This window comes from Rhamphochromis longiceps, linkage group LG15 (assembly GCF_057381845.1).
Source record: "Rhamphochromis longiceps isolate RC_006_pf linkage group LG15, R_longiceps_female_GT1.1, whole genome shotgun sequence".
Lineage (NCBI taxonomy): Eukaryota > Metazoa > Chordata > Actinopteri > Cichliformes > Cichlidae > Rhamphochromis > Rhamphochromis longiceps.
The window spans coordinates 26,168,687-26,181,939 of NC_140571.1; the positions used below are offsets into that span (position 1 = coordinate 26,168,687).

Here is a 13,253-nt window from a genome sequence, read left to right on the forward strand (position 1 = left end):
CCTGTTGATTTCCTTAGTAAATTTATTTTTAAATAACTTTATTTATATATGTATTTATTCATTTAATCAGTTTAAAGGTTTTTTATTTGCTTTTCTAAAATTGTTGCAGTTATTTCTACATTTTCCTTTTTCTATTTTCTTTATTTTTTCATTATTAGTCCGATTTTACTCACTAAAAATGAATTTTTGTTAGTTACTTTTTATTGCATTGCATTTTGTGTTGCTCTTGAAAACTCACTTTCACACTGATTGAATAACTGTTTTATTTTTTAATTATTATTATTTTTCCTTCATATGGATGTCTTCACTTCACGGGGTTCATGAATGATCTCGGCTCTTGTCACTTCAAAAAGACTTCAGTAATTATTCATGTCCATCCAGATAAAGAGGACGGCTGTCACGTGTTTGCTATTATTTAAATAATTATAATTTTGCTCAAGTCCTTAAGATGAAACATATGTGGGCCAAACAGAGTCTTCAGCTTACCAGCAAACCCTCAGCTGATGATTATTCCTCCACATGAGGCTCTGATAGGAGCAGCGGGGCTACACAGGGTGTCTTTTCACCCCAGGGGGCTTTTCGGCCCGGCCTCACACCTTGAGCACCCAGCAGGGGCTCATGTGACCTCTGCTGCCTTTGCTATTTAGCTCCATTTTCCTGTGAAGCTTCCAACTGATGTCAGCTGGAGTCAGACTTGGTCCACACTGACACCTAGTGGCCGAGGAGGGAACTGCACTGTGAAGCTCACAGAGGGCATTTCTGATATAAATCAGGTTTTATTGATAAATGAGGATATTGTAAAGCTTTAGAAATCTCTGCAGCGATTATAAATGTAAATCTAAACCTCTCCAAAACTTTTGAAAACACAATATAATCATTGTAACCTCCATGAAGACTGGAAACACAATCCTCAATCACAATGTGATGCTCAGGAGTTTTATGAATTCTTGAAATTCTTGAGATGTGGCTGAATGCTCGTATTACTGGCTGATATGGAGTTTGGATCAGTACAGAAATTCAGATTTTCTGATCCCGATTCCGTTAAACTCTGACAGATTTTGGAGCCTCTCACTTTTTATAAGTGCTGAAAGAAAACGTTTGCTGCTCCTTCAGGAGGAGGCAGAGAAATTAGAGACTTTGTTGGTTTTATGAGCCAAATAAGTGATTTTTATTCCTCTTGTTCTTGTTCTTCTTTCAGACATTTGTAGCAAACATCCTGATCGCCGTCAACCCGTACTATGACATCCCGAAGCTTTACTCGCAGGAGACCATCAAGAAGTACCGGGGCCGGTCGCTGGGCACGCTGCCGCCGCACGTCTACGCCATTGGTGAGCAGCTCAGTTTATCACAACTTTTACATGCTGGACAGTATTTCCAGGAACTTGTCCCACATTTTTGTTCTGTGCTCGTGACTAAAGCTCAGTTTGAGCATTTTTGGTGTGTTTTTAGAAAGAGGGAAACCTTTCGTTTGCCGTGATTTTAAAAACACAAACAAATCGTAAGCAGAAAGCCTCACATTAAAGGAGAGACAAGAAATGTTCTGTTAGTTAGTGAAATCTACCTGTGGAGGGAACAAGGCATGATACATCTCTGCAGAGCTCATTTTAACCTGCTCGAGTTGAGCAAAGTTTGTTTACATATTCAGAAAGTTAAAGACTCCTGAGACGGTTTAGAGGTCAGTATCTTTATTTTAGACTTTTTAAGCAGTTTTTGGTCATGGATGCTTTAAAATGTCCTAATCCCTGTCATTTTTATAAGACTTATTTTAATGTTTCACAAATTGAACAAGATCATTAAAGTCATTAAGAAATTATCAGTTTAATCGTCCTCTAATAATTTAATACCAAAAGCAGTTCTTTTAGGGTGAGAGTTAATGTTGTAGTTCACAATTTGTTCACTAGGGGGCAGCCAGCACTCAGATTTCCCAGAGTCCCCTGAACATCACGGTACCAGACTGACTTATTGAAACCGCAGGGGTTTAATATCTGTTTGATTTTTGGGGTCAGCGTGGCATCTGATCTAACTGCTGCCTCTGTCTTCAGCTGATAAGGCATACAGGGACATGAAGGTCCTGAAGATGAGCCAGTCCATCATCGTCTCCGGGGAGTCTGGAGCCGGCAAGACTGAAAACACCAAGTTTGTTCTCAGGTGAGGGAGGCGAGGGTCTCGTCTTTCAGCGAACGCGGCGACGACAAATCTGAGAAAATTATCCACGTTTTCATGTTCGTGTGATTATTGTAATGTGACCTGTACTCGGAGCTTATATACACAATCAGTTTTGATATCATCGATTTTCATTTGACCTCATTTGTGATTTTAATTATCAGCTTGTTTTCATAATTAATTGATTGTTTTGTCCAGAAAAGGTCGTAAAATGGTTAAAAGGCCTGTTTTAGTTCATTTAAATGTCCTGTTTCATTTGACTCACTGACCCCAAATATTTTCTACTCAGAGTTATTCTGATAACTCAGAGTTTAAAATATTTTGCAGTTTTTCTTAAGAAATTACTTATTTGATTATTAAAAGCGGTATTTGATAAATGCTCACACAAAATCTGGACTTTGGACATGCTAAAAGCTGTGACATTACAGTGTTTAGACGATGTGAGCAGAAACGTTTACAGGCAGGTGAGAGCCGGTGATTCTAATAATGCTCTCCTCTGAAGCAGCTTTTCAGTAAGATGTCACGGTGTTATCCATGGTAAATGGCCTGTTTTTATATAGCGCTTTACTAGTCCCTAAGGGCCCCAAAGCACTTTACACATCCAGTCATCCACCCATTCACACACACATTCACACACTGGTGATGGCAAGCTACATTGTAGCCACAGCCACCCTGGGGCGCACTGACAGAGGCGAGGCTGCCGGACACTGGTGCCACCGGGCCCTCTGACCACCACCAGTAGGGGTGAAGTGTCTTGCCCAAGGACACAACGAGCAAGACCGTCCAAGCCGGGGCTCGCACCGGCAACTACAAGGCGAACTCCCAACTCTTGAGCCGCGATCGCTGGTGGGCGATTGAAGCCAGAAATGAGCCTATTTGGATGAAAGGGTTAGCAGAGATATCTGCTGAGTACCAAACTATTAAAGGTCCTCTCTGTAGACTTGTTGGATGGTCGGTACCACACAGGAAGTGATGTCATCGCTCAGATAACCGCAATAAAAATGCTCCAGTTCGGTGATTCACTTAGCAGGCACGAGGTTTAAGCAGTGAGGTGTTAAAATATTCACCTGCAGTAATGTGGGAGTCTCACCGATGAAGCCAGCCTCTAGTGGACGTCTGAGGAACTGCAGGTTTGGGCTTTGTTTTGCCAGTTTTTCGCAGAAAGGAAGCGTTTCTGTGGAGGTCACAGGAAACTGTACTGTAGGTCATCTACTAATTGGAAGGCAAAAGTGTCCTCAGGGAGGGAACAGTGTGTTAATCAGAGCATGAATACATGTGAATAGGGGAGCGAGGCATGATGTATCAAGTGCTTTAAGTGCTCCAGTGGAAAAGCTCGATATAAGAGTCGTTTACCAGGAGCACTGCGGCAGCCTTAAACCTGTGCAGTGACCCTCTGGTAAACCCAGAGTTTCTGCTTTTCTGATCACTTTAACCTAAATATTTAACACAGTTGTACTTCCTGCAGAGCATCGTTCTTTGCTTTCACACAAACATCTGACAATCTACCGGATTTGTTTTGTTGAATATCAGAAATGGTCTTCTTCCTCCTTCTTACAGCATTTTCAGCAGTATTAAAAATGAAATATGGTCCAACAAAAACAGTTTTTATTGAACAAACTTTAATGTTTACTTGCTTTAAAAAACCTTCAAGGCTGTAAACCTGTGAGAACCTCTGCTTTAAAATGACAGACGAATCGCGTGTTCTCAGGTGTTGATGATGTGCTGTGCTTGCAGATACCTGACGACCTCGTACGGAACGGGTCAGGACATCGACGAGAGGATAGTCGAAGGTGAGGTCGCTTCTGCTTCTCTCATCAGCTTCCTGTTGAGGTTTGAGTTTGAACTCGACTTCTTTCTCCCTTGCAGCGAACCCTCTGCTCGAGGCCTTCGGGAACGCCAAAACTGTCCGGAACAACAATAGCAGTCGCTTTGGGAAGTTCGTGGAGATCCACTTCAACGAGAAGGTGCTCAGGGCCGTTCTCGCTCAGTCGATCACGAGCTTTAACGTCTGCTGATGAAAGTTATGAATTACAAATGAAGCCGCACTTATTCAGCACGATCTGTTTACGTTGATCTTTCTGCTTTTGTGAAGAGACGCGATTTGCCCTCTGCCATCTCAGATGCTTACGCAGCATAAACTCAGTAATGAGGCCTCACTTATGATCATTTATCTCTTTTGTTTCGCTCTTGTTTATGTGTCCTATAAATCACCGTATTTCCATGTTACCCAAAGGCAGACTCTTCTTTGTGATTTCCAGCTTTATTATCTACATTTTTCTTCTTTAAACTATAATATGAGATAAATTCTTTATATTTAATATTTAATTTCCATTTAATTCACCATATAATTTATTATAATGACAAAGTGGCAGGATATGAAGATGAAACGCGCTGATAGATGCCATAAATGAGGTTTTTTTTTTTTGGTTTTTCCCCTGCTCTTCCTCCTCAGAACGCCGTCGTGGGCGGCTTCGTGTCACACTACCTGCTGGAGAAGTCGAGGATCTGTCGGCAGAGCCCCGAGGAGAGGAACTACCACATCTTCTACCGGCTGTGTGCCGGAGCTCCCGAAGACATCCGGCAGAAGTTTCACCTCAGCTCTCCGGACACGTTCCGGGTACGGATATTAAGATTTTTATCATCCTGACGCTCGATAAGCCCAATCAGATGGGCGGGGGCTGATGGCTGATGAATGAATGGAGGAGGTGCAGATGATGGGTGGGGGCCTGATCGCAGACTTGATGGAAGGACTCTGTATTTTTCTTGTTTCTGTCAAACCAGCACTGAGTGTGTTCTTCTTCATCAAAGCCCAAACCCCACAAAAGTCCTTCATCACCACGAGCTGCCCAAAATCTTAATCCGCCACTGAAAATAGTCCTCAAAACACCACAGTCTCCTGATGTTTAAGTCATGTTTGCTGCCAAAATAATCAAAATAAAGAAGAGAGGGATGACTTTCCAAGCCCACGGTTCAACTTCTGGATGCTGCTGTGTTATTTTTATCACTTTATTTCTGTTTTTTTACTCTCAGCCAGTGCAGCAGTACAGTTAACTGTACAGCAGTAATATTATTGGTCAGATAGTTGCATTAAAAATGCTTTTTTACAATTTAAATTGGTTTAGTTATACAAAAAATTCCAGGAGAACTACTTTCTTTCTGCTTCCAGCATCGCACACCATTACTGTTTACGTCCTGCCAGGAGCACTCGAGGCTCTCGATGTTGCTCTTGCACAGTGATTTGGTTTGTGTTTGTAGTTTAGTTATTGCAGCCGAGGTTGAAGTGCCTCTGCCTGCAGTTGTTAGGTTTGAATCAAAAACGGGTAACGGTAGAATTTTTTTGTTATTACATAATTCTGTCTGAAGCCTAAACTCCCTCCAACTCCATATTTGTGCTCTTGTGCTCTCTATATTTGTCCTCTGTCTGAAACAAGCCAATTTAGCTCCTCCCCCTTTAAGCCAGCTCTCTTCTGACTGGCTGCTCTTCACGAAGAGAAGATGATCCCTCGTGATGTCATACAGATCCAAGGGTTGAAAAAACTATGTGGAACTGAGTGTTTGAAGCAGTTTGAAGGCTGAGCTTGTGGTTCATGCGTGTACATACACTGACCTCATGTGAAGCGTCGGCTGTGTGTGCTCAAAGTCTGCAGAGCCTGGTGTGGGGTGTGACTCCTGGGTCGACTCTGTTAGGAGGATTCCAAAAGATCTAAATAATGGTTTCAAAATCCAAGAAAGTCAGATGTCACACCCTTTAAACTAAGAAATTCAGCCTGCTCTTTCCCTGTTTGAACAGCAGGGGGCAGCTCATCCTCAGTAAAGCCCACCTGCTGCACATGCTCTGTTTATCAGCTGTCAGCGGTGGATGGAGAGCGGGGAGAGGGGGTGTCAGGTGCTCGTGTTTGCCATCAGGTTTGCCACCTGCAGCCACAAACGCAGACGTCCACAGTCCTGAGGTAACGGAGGCAAAAGCAGCCGTGATGGCTGTTACATGACGGTGATGAACTCGTGTTGATTTCTGTGCCGTCAACGCTCTAACATGTAATCTGTGACAGAGCTGAGAGGTTAGACGGGAACGTGTGACTTCTGAGTGCCTAGCAACCGGATTTTAGGGAAAACAACAACATCACAGATACACAAGAATCATGACAGCAAATTAAAGTTAAAAAGCAAACAGACTGAGAGATGATGGTTTTGCTTTCTTTTGGTTCACCTGAGAAGAGCTGACTCATCCTCATACTTACATCTTCTGGAGGAGAAGAAGAAAACCTGAGGTCACTTTCTTTGTTCAGGGTCGTTTCTTTTATTGGCAGCTTCTAAATTCAATCATCTACTCTCACCTCCGACGTTTGCTCTACGGCACCCGCCCCTGTCCCCCTGCAACTTATTACACCACCTGCATCTTCTGATGGTTCATGCATCTGCACTTTCCCCTGATGATGCGGAGGGAGAAAAATGCTCACACGGTTTGAGCCGTGATGAACTCCTGAAGTTCAGCTTTTGTGCATCACAGGAGGAGCTGAGGTGTGTTCAGGTCCACGAAGGCTTGTTTAAAGGGTCAAAGTGCTGATGACTCCAAAGAGAGCAAGAAGGTGTTTTCATCATCAAATACTGAAGAGGACATGAAGTGCACTTTTTTCTAAGGAGGGAAGAGAACATGAAGCAAAAAGGTAAAGGAAGAAAAACAGTGAATAAAGAAGGAAGCAATATGGGAAGATGCTGTTTCAGGAGGAAAGGCGGGAAGGAAGGAAAAAGGAGGAAAGTAAAAAGACAGAAGAATTTCACTTTTTAGAAGAGGTGGAAGAGGGGATAGAGGTTGAGGAAAGATGATAAAGAAGGAAAGAAATGGGAAGAAAGCTATAAGGAAGGACAGAAGGAAACAGATAAGATGAAGGAAGCAAGATGCAAACAAATGCAAGGGTGGAAAGAAGGAAATAGAAATAGAAGCGGTAACCAACGAGGCTAGATTAAGGAAATAAGGAGTCAAAGGAAGAAAGAGGGAAAGACAGAAAATGGAAATTAAGGACGTAGACAACACAAGGCTGAAGGAGGGAAGGAAAGAAGACAGAAATGGAGGGTAGAAAGGTGAAAAGAAAGGACATAACGAACCACATAAATATAAGAGTAGTCTAGATGAGTAGAATAGATGAGTGTGAAAAGAAGACATACAGGACAGGAGGCAGAGAGGGTGGAAGTAACTGAGGAAGCACCAGAAGGAGGATAGAAGCCAGGAAACAAAGGAATAAGGAGGGCTGGAAAAGAGAAGGACAGAAGGATGCAATGGAAGCTACATGAAGTCCCAGAAATCTTGAGAAAAAGTACTCAAGTATTTACTGCAGTAAAGGGGCCGAGGTGCATTTCACCTCGGCGGGGTGACTCTGAGGTTTTTCAGGAGGAAAACGAGACGCTCCCATCGGCGGTCTGCCGGGGAAATGGAGGACATTCGGTCCTCCCGGTGGCTTTGGCTCTAATGAAAGTTTTTGTTTATGTTCATCTTCTCGGCGAGAGAAGGGCTCGCCTCTGCAAACAACATAAGCCCTGGCTCGAACCAGCCTCCCCCTCTTCCCAAGACACCTGGGAGGTGAGCACCAGAGCCACTGTCATCTCGTGTCTGTGAAGAGAGGAGGAGGATGTCAGCAGAGCAAAGCTGCTTTTAATGCAAATGCAATTATCCAGGTGAACTCTGACCGTCTCTGAAGCAAAGCGTTTCCTGCACACAAACTCTGAGAGCACAGCGTTCCCATTTGACTGATGATTTAAGCCGTAAAACAAAGCGCTTCCATACATGGAGGCGCGAGGCCGCCTCTCAAACACTCGAGTCGGAAAATGACATTAGTGCAAAAACGCCAGTTTCTGCTGCTTCATTTCTAGTTATTGTTGCTATGTTTTAACTTTGACAACAGGACATTTAGCTGGATTTGTTTCATTTCTGCTCATTTTTTACCTTTTGAAACTGCATCTTGAAGTGTTTTAGATGTACAACTTCACAGGACGAGCCTAAACCTAAACTCCACTCTGAGATAAATATACGAATAAAGTTGTTTAAGAAAAATGCTGATAATAGTAAGTGACTCATATAAGACTACAGAAATTCACATTTTCTATTGAAAATATTATTTTTCCCTTAGTTATACTAGTCTGAAGCTTGTGCAGTCCTCCTTAATGTAATCAGTTATTAAAATGTATTTCCATGGCTCTGATTTTGCATATTTATAATAACACAGTGATGATAATTTTATTTCAGTTGTACTTTTCATGCAAGTGCTTTCCAGAGCAGGGAGTGCCAATAAAAATACATACATTTAAAAAGAATGGATAAATAATCAAAATGAGTTAGTTTTTTTCCCCCCAGGATTTATAAAAGCTATGACAACGAACTAAATACTAAGTTAAAAACAGCAAACCAGAGATAAAAAAAATCAAAGCTGCTGTCAGTCCAGGGGTCTGAGGATAAACAGCCTTTAATGTCTGATAGTTTTGGATCTTTATCTTTTATTTGTAGTTTTCAGGACTCTGGACTCCAAAGACCACCTCTGTCTGCCGAGTGCGATTCAAAAACCTTTTTTGTTCTTTGAAGCTGACAAACTGCGTGATAGTTACATTTATGAAATCGAGACCCAAACAATCGAAGAAGCTAAAAGACCCAACTTAGCAGATCTTTCCCCCCATGGTGGTCTGAGGAAGAAGTTCAGGGCATTTCTGCTGGAATGAAAGCACGGTGGATTAATCTTATGAGTCTTTTTTTTTTTTTTAATGGCAGACTTGCACAAGAACAGCTCACGAGGTTAACCACACCGGCTTGTATAATGTCGGGTGATTTCTGATGTGCTCTTTCTTTTTAATCTGCCTTTGAAACTTTGCTCATCTTTCCTCTCTCTTGTGTCTCATTGCTTTGCAGTACCTGAACAGAGGATGCACTCGGTTCTTCGCTACCAAAGACACAGACAAGCACATCATGCAGAATCGGAAGAGCCCAGAGGTACAGTATGCAGAAAAGTCTCTGAGTTCAACCAGTTTATGAAACCTGGACCACAAAATAAGCAGAAAAACACAGTTTCACTGAAATGTGAGGCTGATATTACGATATTACAGCAATAAAGCAACATACTGATCATTCCAGTTGTATATTTTATTGTTGAACTCTGAATCATGCAAAGCTGCTCTAACAGAGTTCAGAATAATTCTTATATTCATGATTCTGGGACCTGTGCAGCTTCTCAAATCATCCTGTATCTGAAAAGAGGTGTTTTAGCCCCTCCTCCTTTAAGTAAACTGTATTCTGATTGGCTGCCACTCATAAACACTGAGTTTGGACAGCAGGTGGGTGGGGATTCTTGCCGGAGGTGATCATATCTGGGATATCCACACTCTGTGACATCATAGAGAGCAGAGAGTAGGAAAAAAACTGCGAGTTTAGATAGATCAGATACAGATCTGATGAGGTGATTTGGTTTCCACAAACAAGTTTAGTTGCTAAATTGAGTTTTTGAGCTGCAAATTTTCCCTTTTTTCTTTTCTTTAAACAGCAGAGAGGACTTTTTGTCCTCTTGTAGCTGCAGTAAATTTGTGTCCCCCAATAATTCCATTTCTTAGAAAGGAAACTCTAAAAACTGAGAAGAAAAACGTCGACTCATGCCCCTGTGGGCTGGAAGAAGGGAAACGGTCGCTTTGCAAACTCCATTAGCTCCTTGTTAAACCCGACTCAGCAGATTCGTTCACGTCGTTACGCCCTCCAGCTCCGCTTTTCTTCTCACAGTCGTTGTGTGAGCGAGCCTCTCTTATCTCTCCGATCACTCTGTCTGTTTGTCCAGTGGGAGCTTTTCAGAAAAGAATAAAAGATCTAAGAAGTTGGCTTTAACTTATTTGTCAATGTGTGAAATAGTCTTTTTTTTTTTTTTTTTTTTTTATGGGGGAAAAGAAGAAGAAACCTGCCTGTGAAGCACGTGTGTGTCTTCACTGATAATTACAGACTTTTCATGAGAAACGTGTGTGATGTTTTTCATCTGCACAGAAAACCAACATGTGAAAGACTGAAAAATGAAAGAATTTATCCTGCACACGAATAAAAGTCCAAATTCTGATTCAGCCAGTACAATGCTTTTGCACGCCCAGCTTTGGTTTGTATGTCTGTTAAATTATTTCATTTAAATGATCTTTTTCTAAATTTGTTTGATGATCTGAAACATTTATTTGTTACAAATATGCACAAAAATAAGAAATCATGAAGTACATGAGTACAGCTTCACCATCATGACAGCGAACATCTGGAAGCAGCTGTTTCACTTCATGGCTGTAACAGCTGTAGCTGGAAGAAGCTTTCAGTTAAAATAGAAATTGAAGGAAGGAGATTTACAAAAATCAGGTTTCAGCTTCTTAGATTTTCTTCAAAAACATATATCTGTGTTAAAAATTTAGAAACAAAAAAAATCACGTATCACACAGCAAACGACCAGCACAAAAATGGACTCTGTAAGCTGCTGGGAGCAGAGAGATTCTGGTCCATGCTGACGTGACGGCTTCACAGACTGCACAGAACATCTGTGATGAGAATCAGAGGCGCTCTGTTAGATTTAACTGTGGACTCAGGCAGGCTGTGGGGTTTAGATGGTGCTCGGATGATACAAGGCAGGATGGATCCAAATTCTGTTGAGTCTGTGTGAACTTTATATCAGTTTCCTGTTTTTTGGCTTGCAAGACGGACACCTGGTGTGGTCTTCTGCTGCTGTAGCCCATTCCGAGATGCTCATCTGCATACCTTCACTGAAATGAGTGTTTAACCCTGTCAGGTCAAAGCAGTCTGGCCATCACTCTCCTGTGACATGTGACTGGATATTTTCTCCCTTGTGTGGGAAACTCCCAGCAGATCAGCAGCTTCTGAAACACTCGGACCAGCCTCAATCCAATCTCATCGACTTATTAGATGTAATATTTAATGAGCAGGTGTGTCTAATAAACTGGCCTGCAAGTGTATACGGTTAAATAATAGGCCCATAAGGCGATAAGAACGGCATTGGGAATCTTAGAACTAATTGAAAGTTTGAATCTGAGGTTGTTCGTTAACACGCCGGTCCATCTGTGCTACCTAAAGCCTCAGAGATGGAAATAAACTGACAGTAAAGCTTTGATTATATGCATTTCGTTACGAGGCAGCAGATAATCCTAACAGCAGCCACCCTGTGATAATCCATTAGTGCTGTTGTGTAATGTTCTTGCCTGAAATTGCTCGCTGCAAACAGGCTCTGCTTATATAATCTCCTTGTTTTCAGATGCTTCATATATAAACAGCAAACATTTTAATTAGCAGCCAGACCGAGAGCCTCGGTGCAGCGCGGGACATTTAACGCTGTGCATTAATAAGAGAAGCTCATCATGTGAAATGAGCTCCTTTCTTTGCCTATGGCTTTTGATTAATTATGCACAAGTGTTCTATTACAGCGTCTGTACACGGCTTCCTCTGCAGTGCGTCGGTATTAATTATTGCAGCCATTAACAGGAGCACGGACGGTACATCGGAGCGCTGCTGAAGATGGCGGATGGAAAGAGGAAGAATCCGGTCGCACACATCCATCACTGGTGGTTAAGAGCATTGTCGTTTTAGTCTTTCATCTTCATCTCACCGAAGATTTAAACTGTACAGGTCTCTCGGTGAAGAGCAAGAATAGTTCAAGGTCTTACAGAACAGTTTTTGTAAGGTCTTTATGTGAGGTACTCCTAAAATTGGATCCGGTACAGTCTCTAAAACAAGTCTACCAACACTGTCCTCTATGATGATATATGCACAGCCATCTGTCCATCCATCCAGCAACAGTCTAAGACCTCCCTCACCCCGGCCACCTGTTCCAGCAACTTGCCCCCCTGTTGTTCCAGAGAAATATAATCTCTCCAGAGAGTCCTGGCTCTGTCCCAGCACCACCTCCCGATAGAACCTCCCCGAAACGCCTCAACTGGAGGCTCCAGAGGTGGCATTGTTGGAGTTTAATGCTTTGTGGACTGGGTTGGAGGTCCTGGTGCTGCTTTTAAATCTGGTTATATGCACATTCAGTCTACCTTCAGTTTTATTCACGTAGCAGACCTTTATCTGGCTCAATGAACTGTGACTCAGTTCAGAGTCACAGTCGTCTTTGCTTTGTAGATGTTTTATAGAACCCCAAGAATCAGATGATTCTGTGTGAGCAGCATTTGGCAGGAAGAAACCTTCTGTAGAACCAGACTCGGGGACGGGAAGCCATCCGTGACTGACAAAAGAAAGTTTATAGATGCCGTGCATCATGGGAAGTCCCAAAGCAGTGTTATCATACAGCACGTTCTTATTCCTCAAAGTGTCCAAAATTCCAAACAGCAAACCAGTAAAACAACAATAAACACAAAAAACAACTCTAATATTAAATTCCAGTGACATCAGGGTTTCTCTTCAGAATAAAAACATGCAGAAGGAGAAAGAAGCTGACTGATTTTTCGACAGATCTGCTCCTCGTCCTTTAAGTCAGCGTAAGGGTGAAATAGATCAGGTGTCAAACTGTGGACTCGCAGAATTAAACTGTTTTTGGCAGAATGAAAAAAACAGATTGTTGGACAACGGTCCTTTTGTTGTAGCCCGGGAAACACAATTATCTGGCAGCATCAGAGTGGGAGGCTTGTTTAATAGAAAGGAGGCACACAAAGGAAGAAAGTTGTCCTGGGAAATGATCTTCGGAAAGTTTGTTTTTTGCGTGTCCTCTTGCTTTATTTCATGACTTCCTCAGAGACCCAAGTAAAGAAGTATTTGCAGACAATCTCCAGCTTTTGTGCCTTAACTTGAGCTCTGGGAGGGAGGGCGTGCGGCAGGGCAACTCAGGTAATATCTGATAAAATCCCGGATCACAGAGGAATATCCCGCATTAACTGTGAGGCGGCCTCGGAGATCAAACGTTAGGGAAACTCGAGCTTCGCCCCTCCCGCCCGGTCCTTCGGGTTCACGAAGACAAATTGTGAGCGGGATCAGTCCCAGATTAACTCGAGTGTAGCTGCTGTAATCTCTGATAAATGATGTGCTGTATGTCTCCTCGCTGCTCCGGCTCGTGTCACGCAGGACGACCAGGTGATTGGCTGTTTCTCCT

At 42.5% G+C, this 13,253-nt stretch overlaps 1 protein-coding gene across 5 annotated transcripts in view; it reads left to right on the forward strand.

Annotated features, from left to right (window-relative positions):
* LOC146652788 (unconventional myosin-VI) overlaps positions 1 to 13,253 on the forward strand; it is a 127,453-nt gene that overhangs the window by 11,788 nt on the left and 102,412 nt on the right. For all 5 annotated transcript variants that reach the window (XM_085382994.1, XM_085382997.1, XM_085382998.1 and 2 more), the window contains exons 5-10: positions 1,199 to 1,328; positions 2,043 to 2,148; positions 3,898 to 3,953; positions 4,030 to 4,127; positions 4,616 to 4,780; positions 9,056 to 9,136. In XM_085382994.1, the coding sequence (XP_085239120.1) occupies positions 1,199 to 1,328; positions 2,043 to 2,148; positions 3,898 to 3,953; positions 4,030 to 4,127; positions 4,616 to 4,780; positions 9,056 to 9,136 (636 nt within the window). The remainder of the gene's footprint in view (positions 1 to 1,198; positions 1,329 to 2,042; positions 2,149 to 3,897; positions 3,954 to 4,029; positions 4,128 to 4,615; positions 4,781 to 9,055; positions 9,137 to 13,253) is intronic.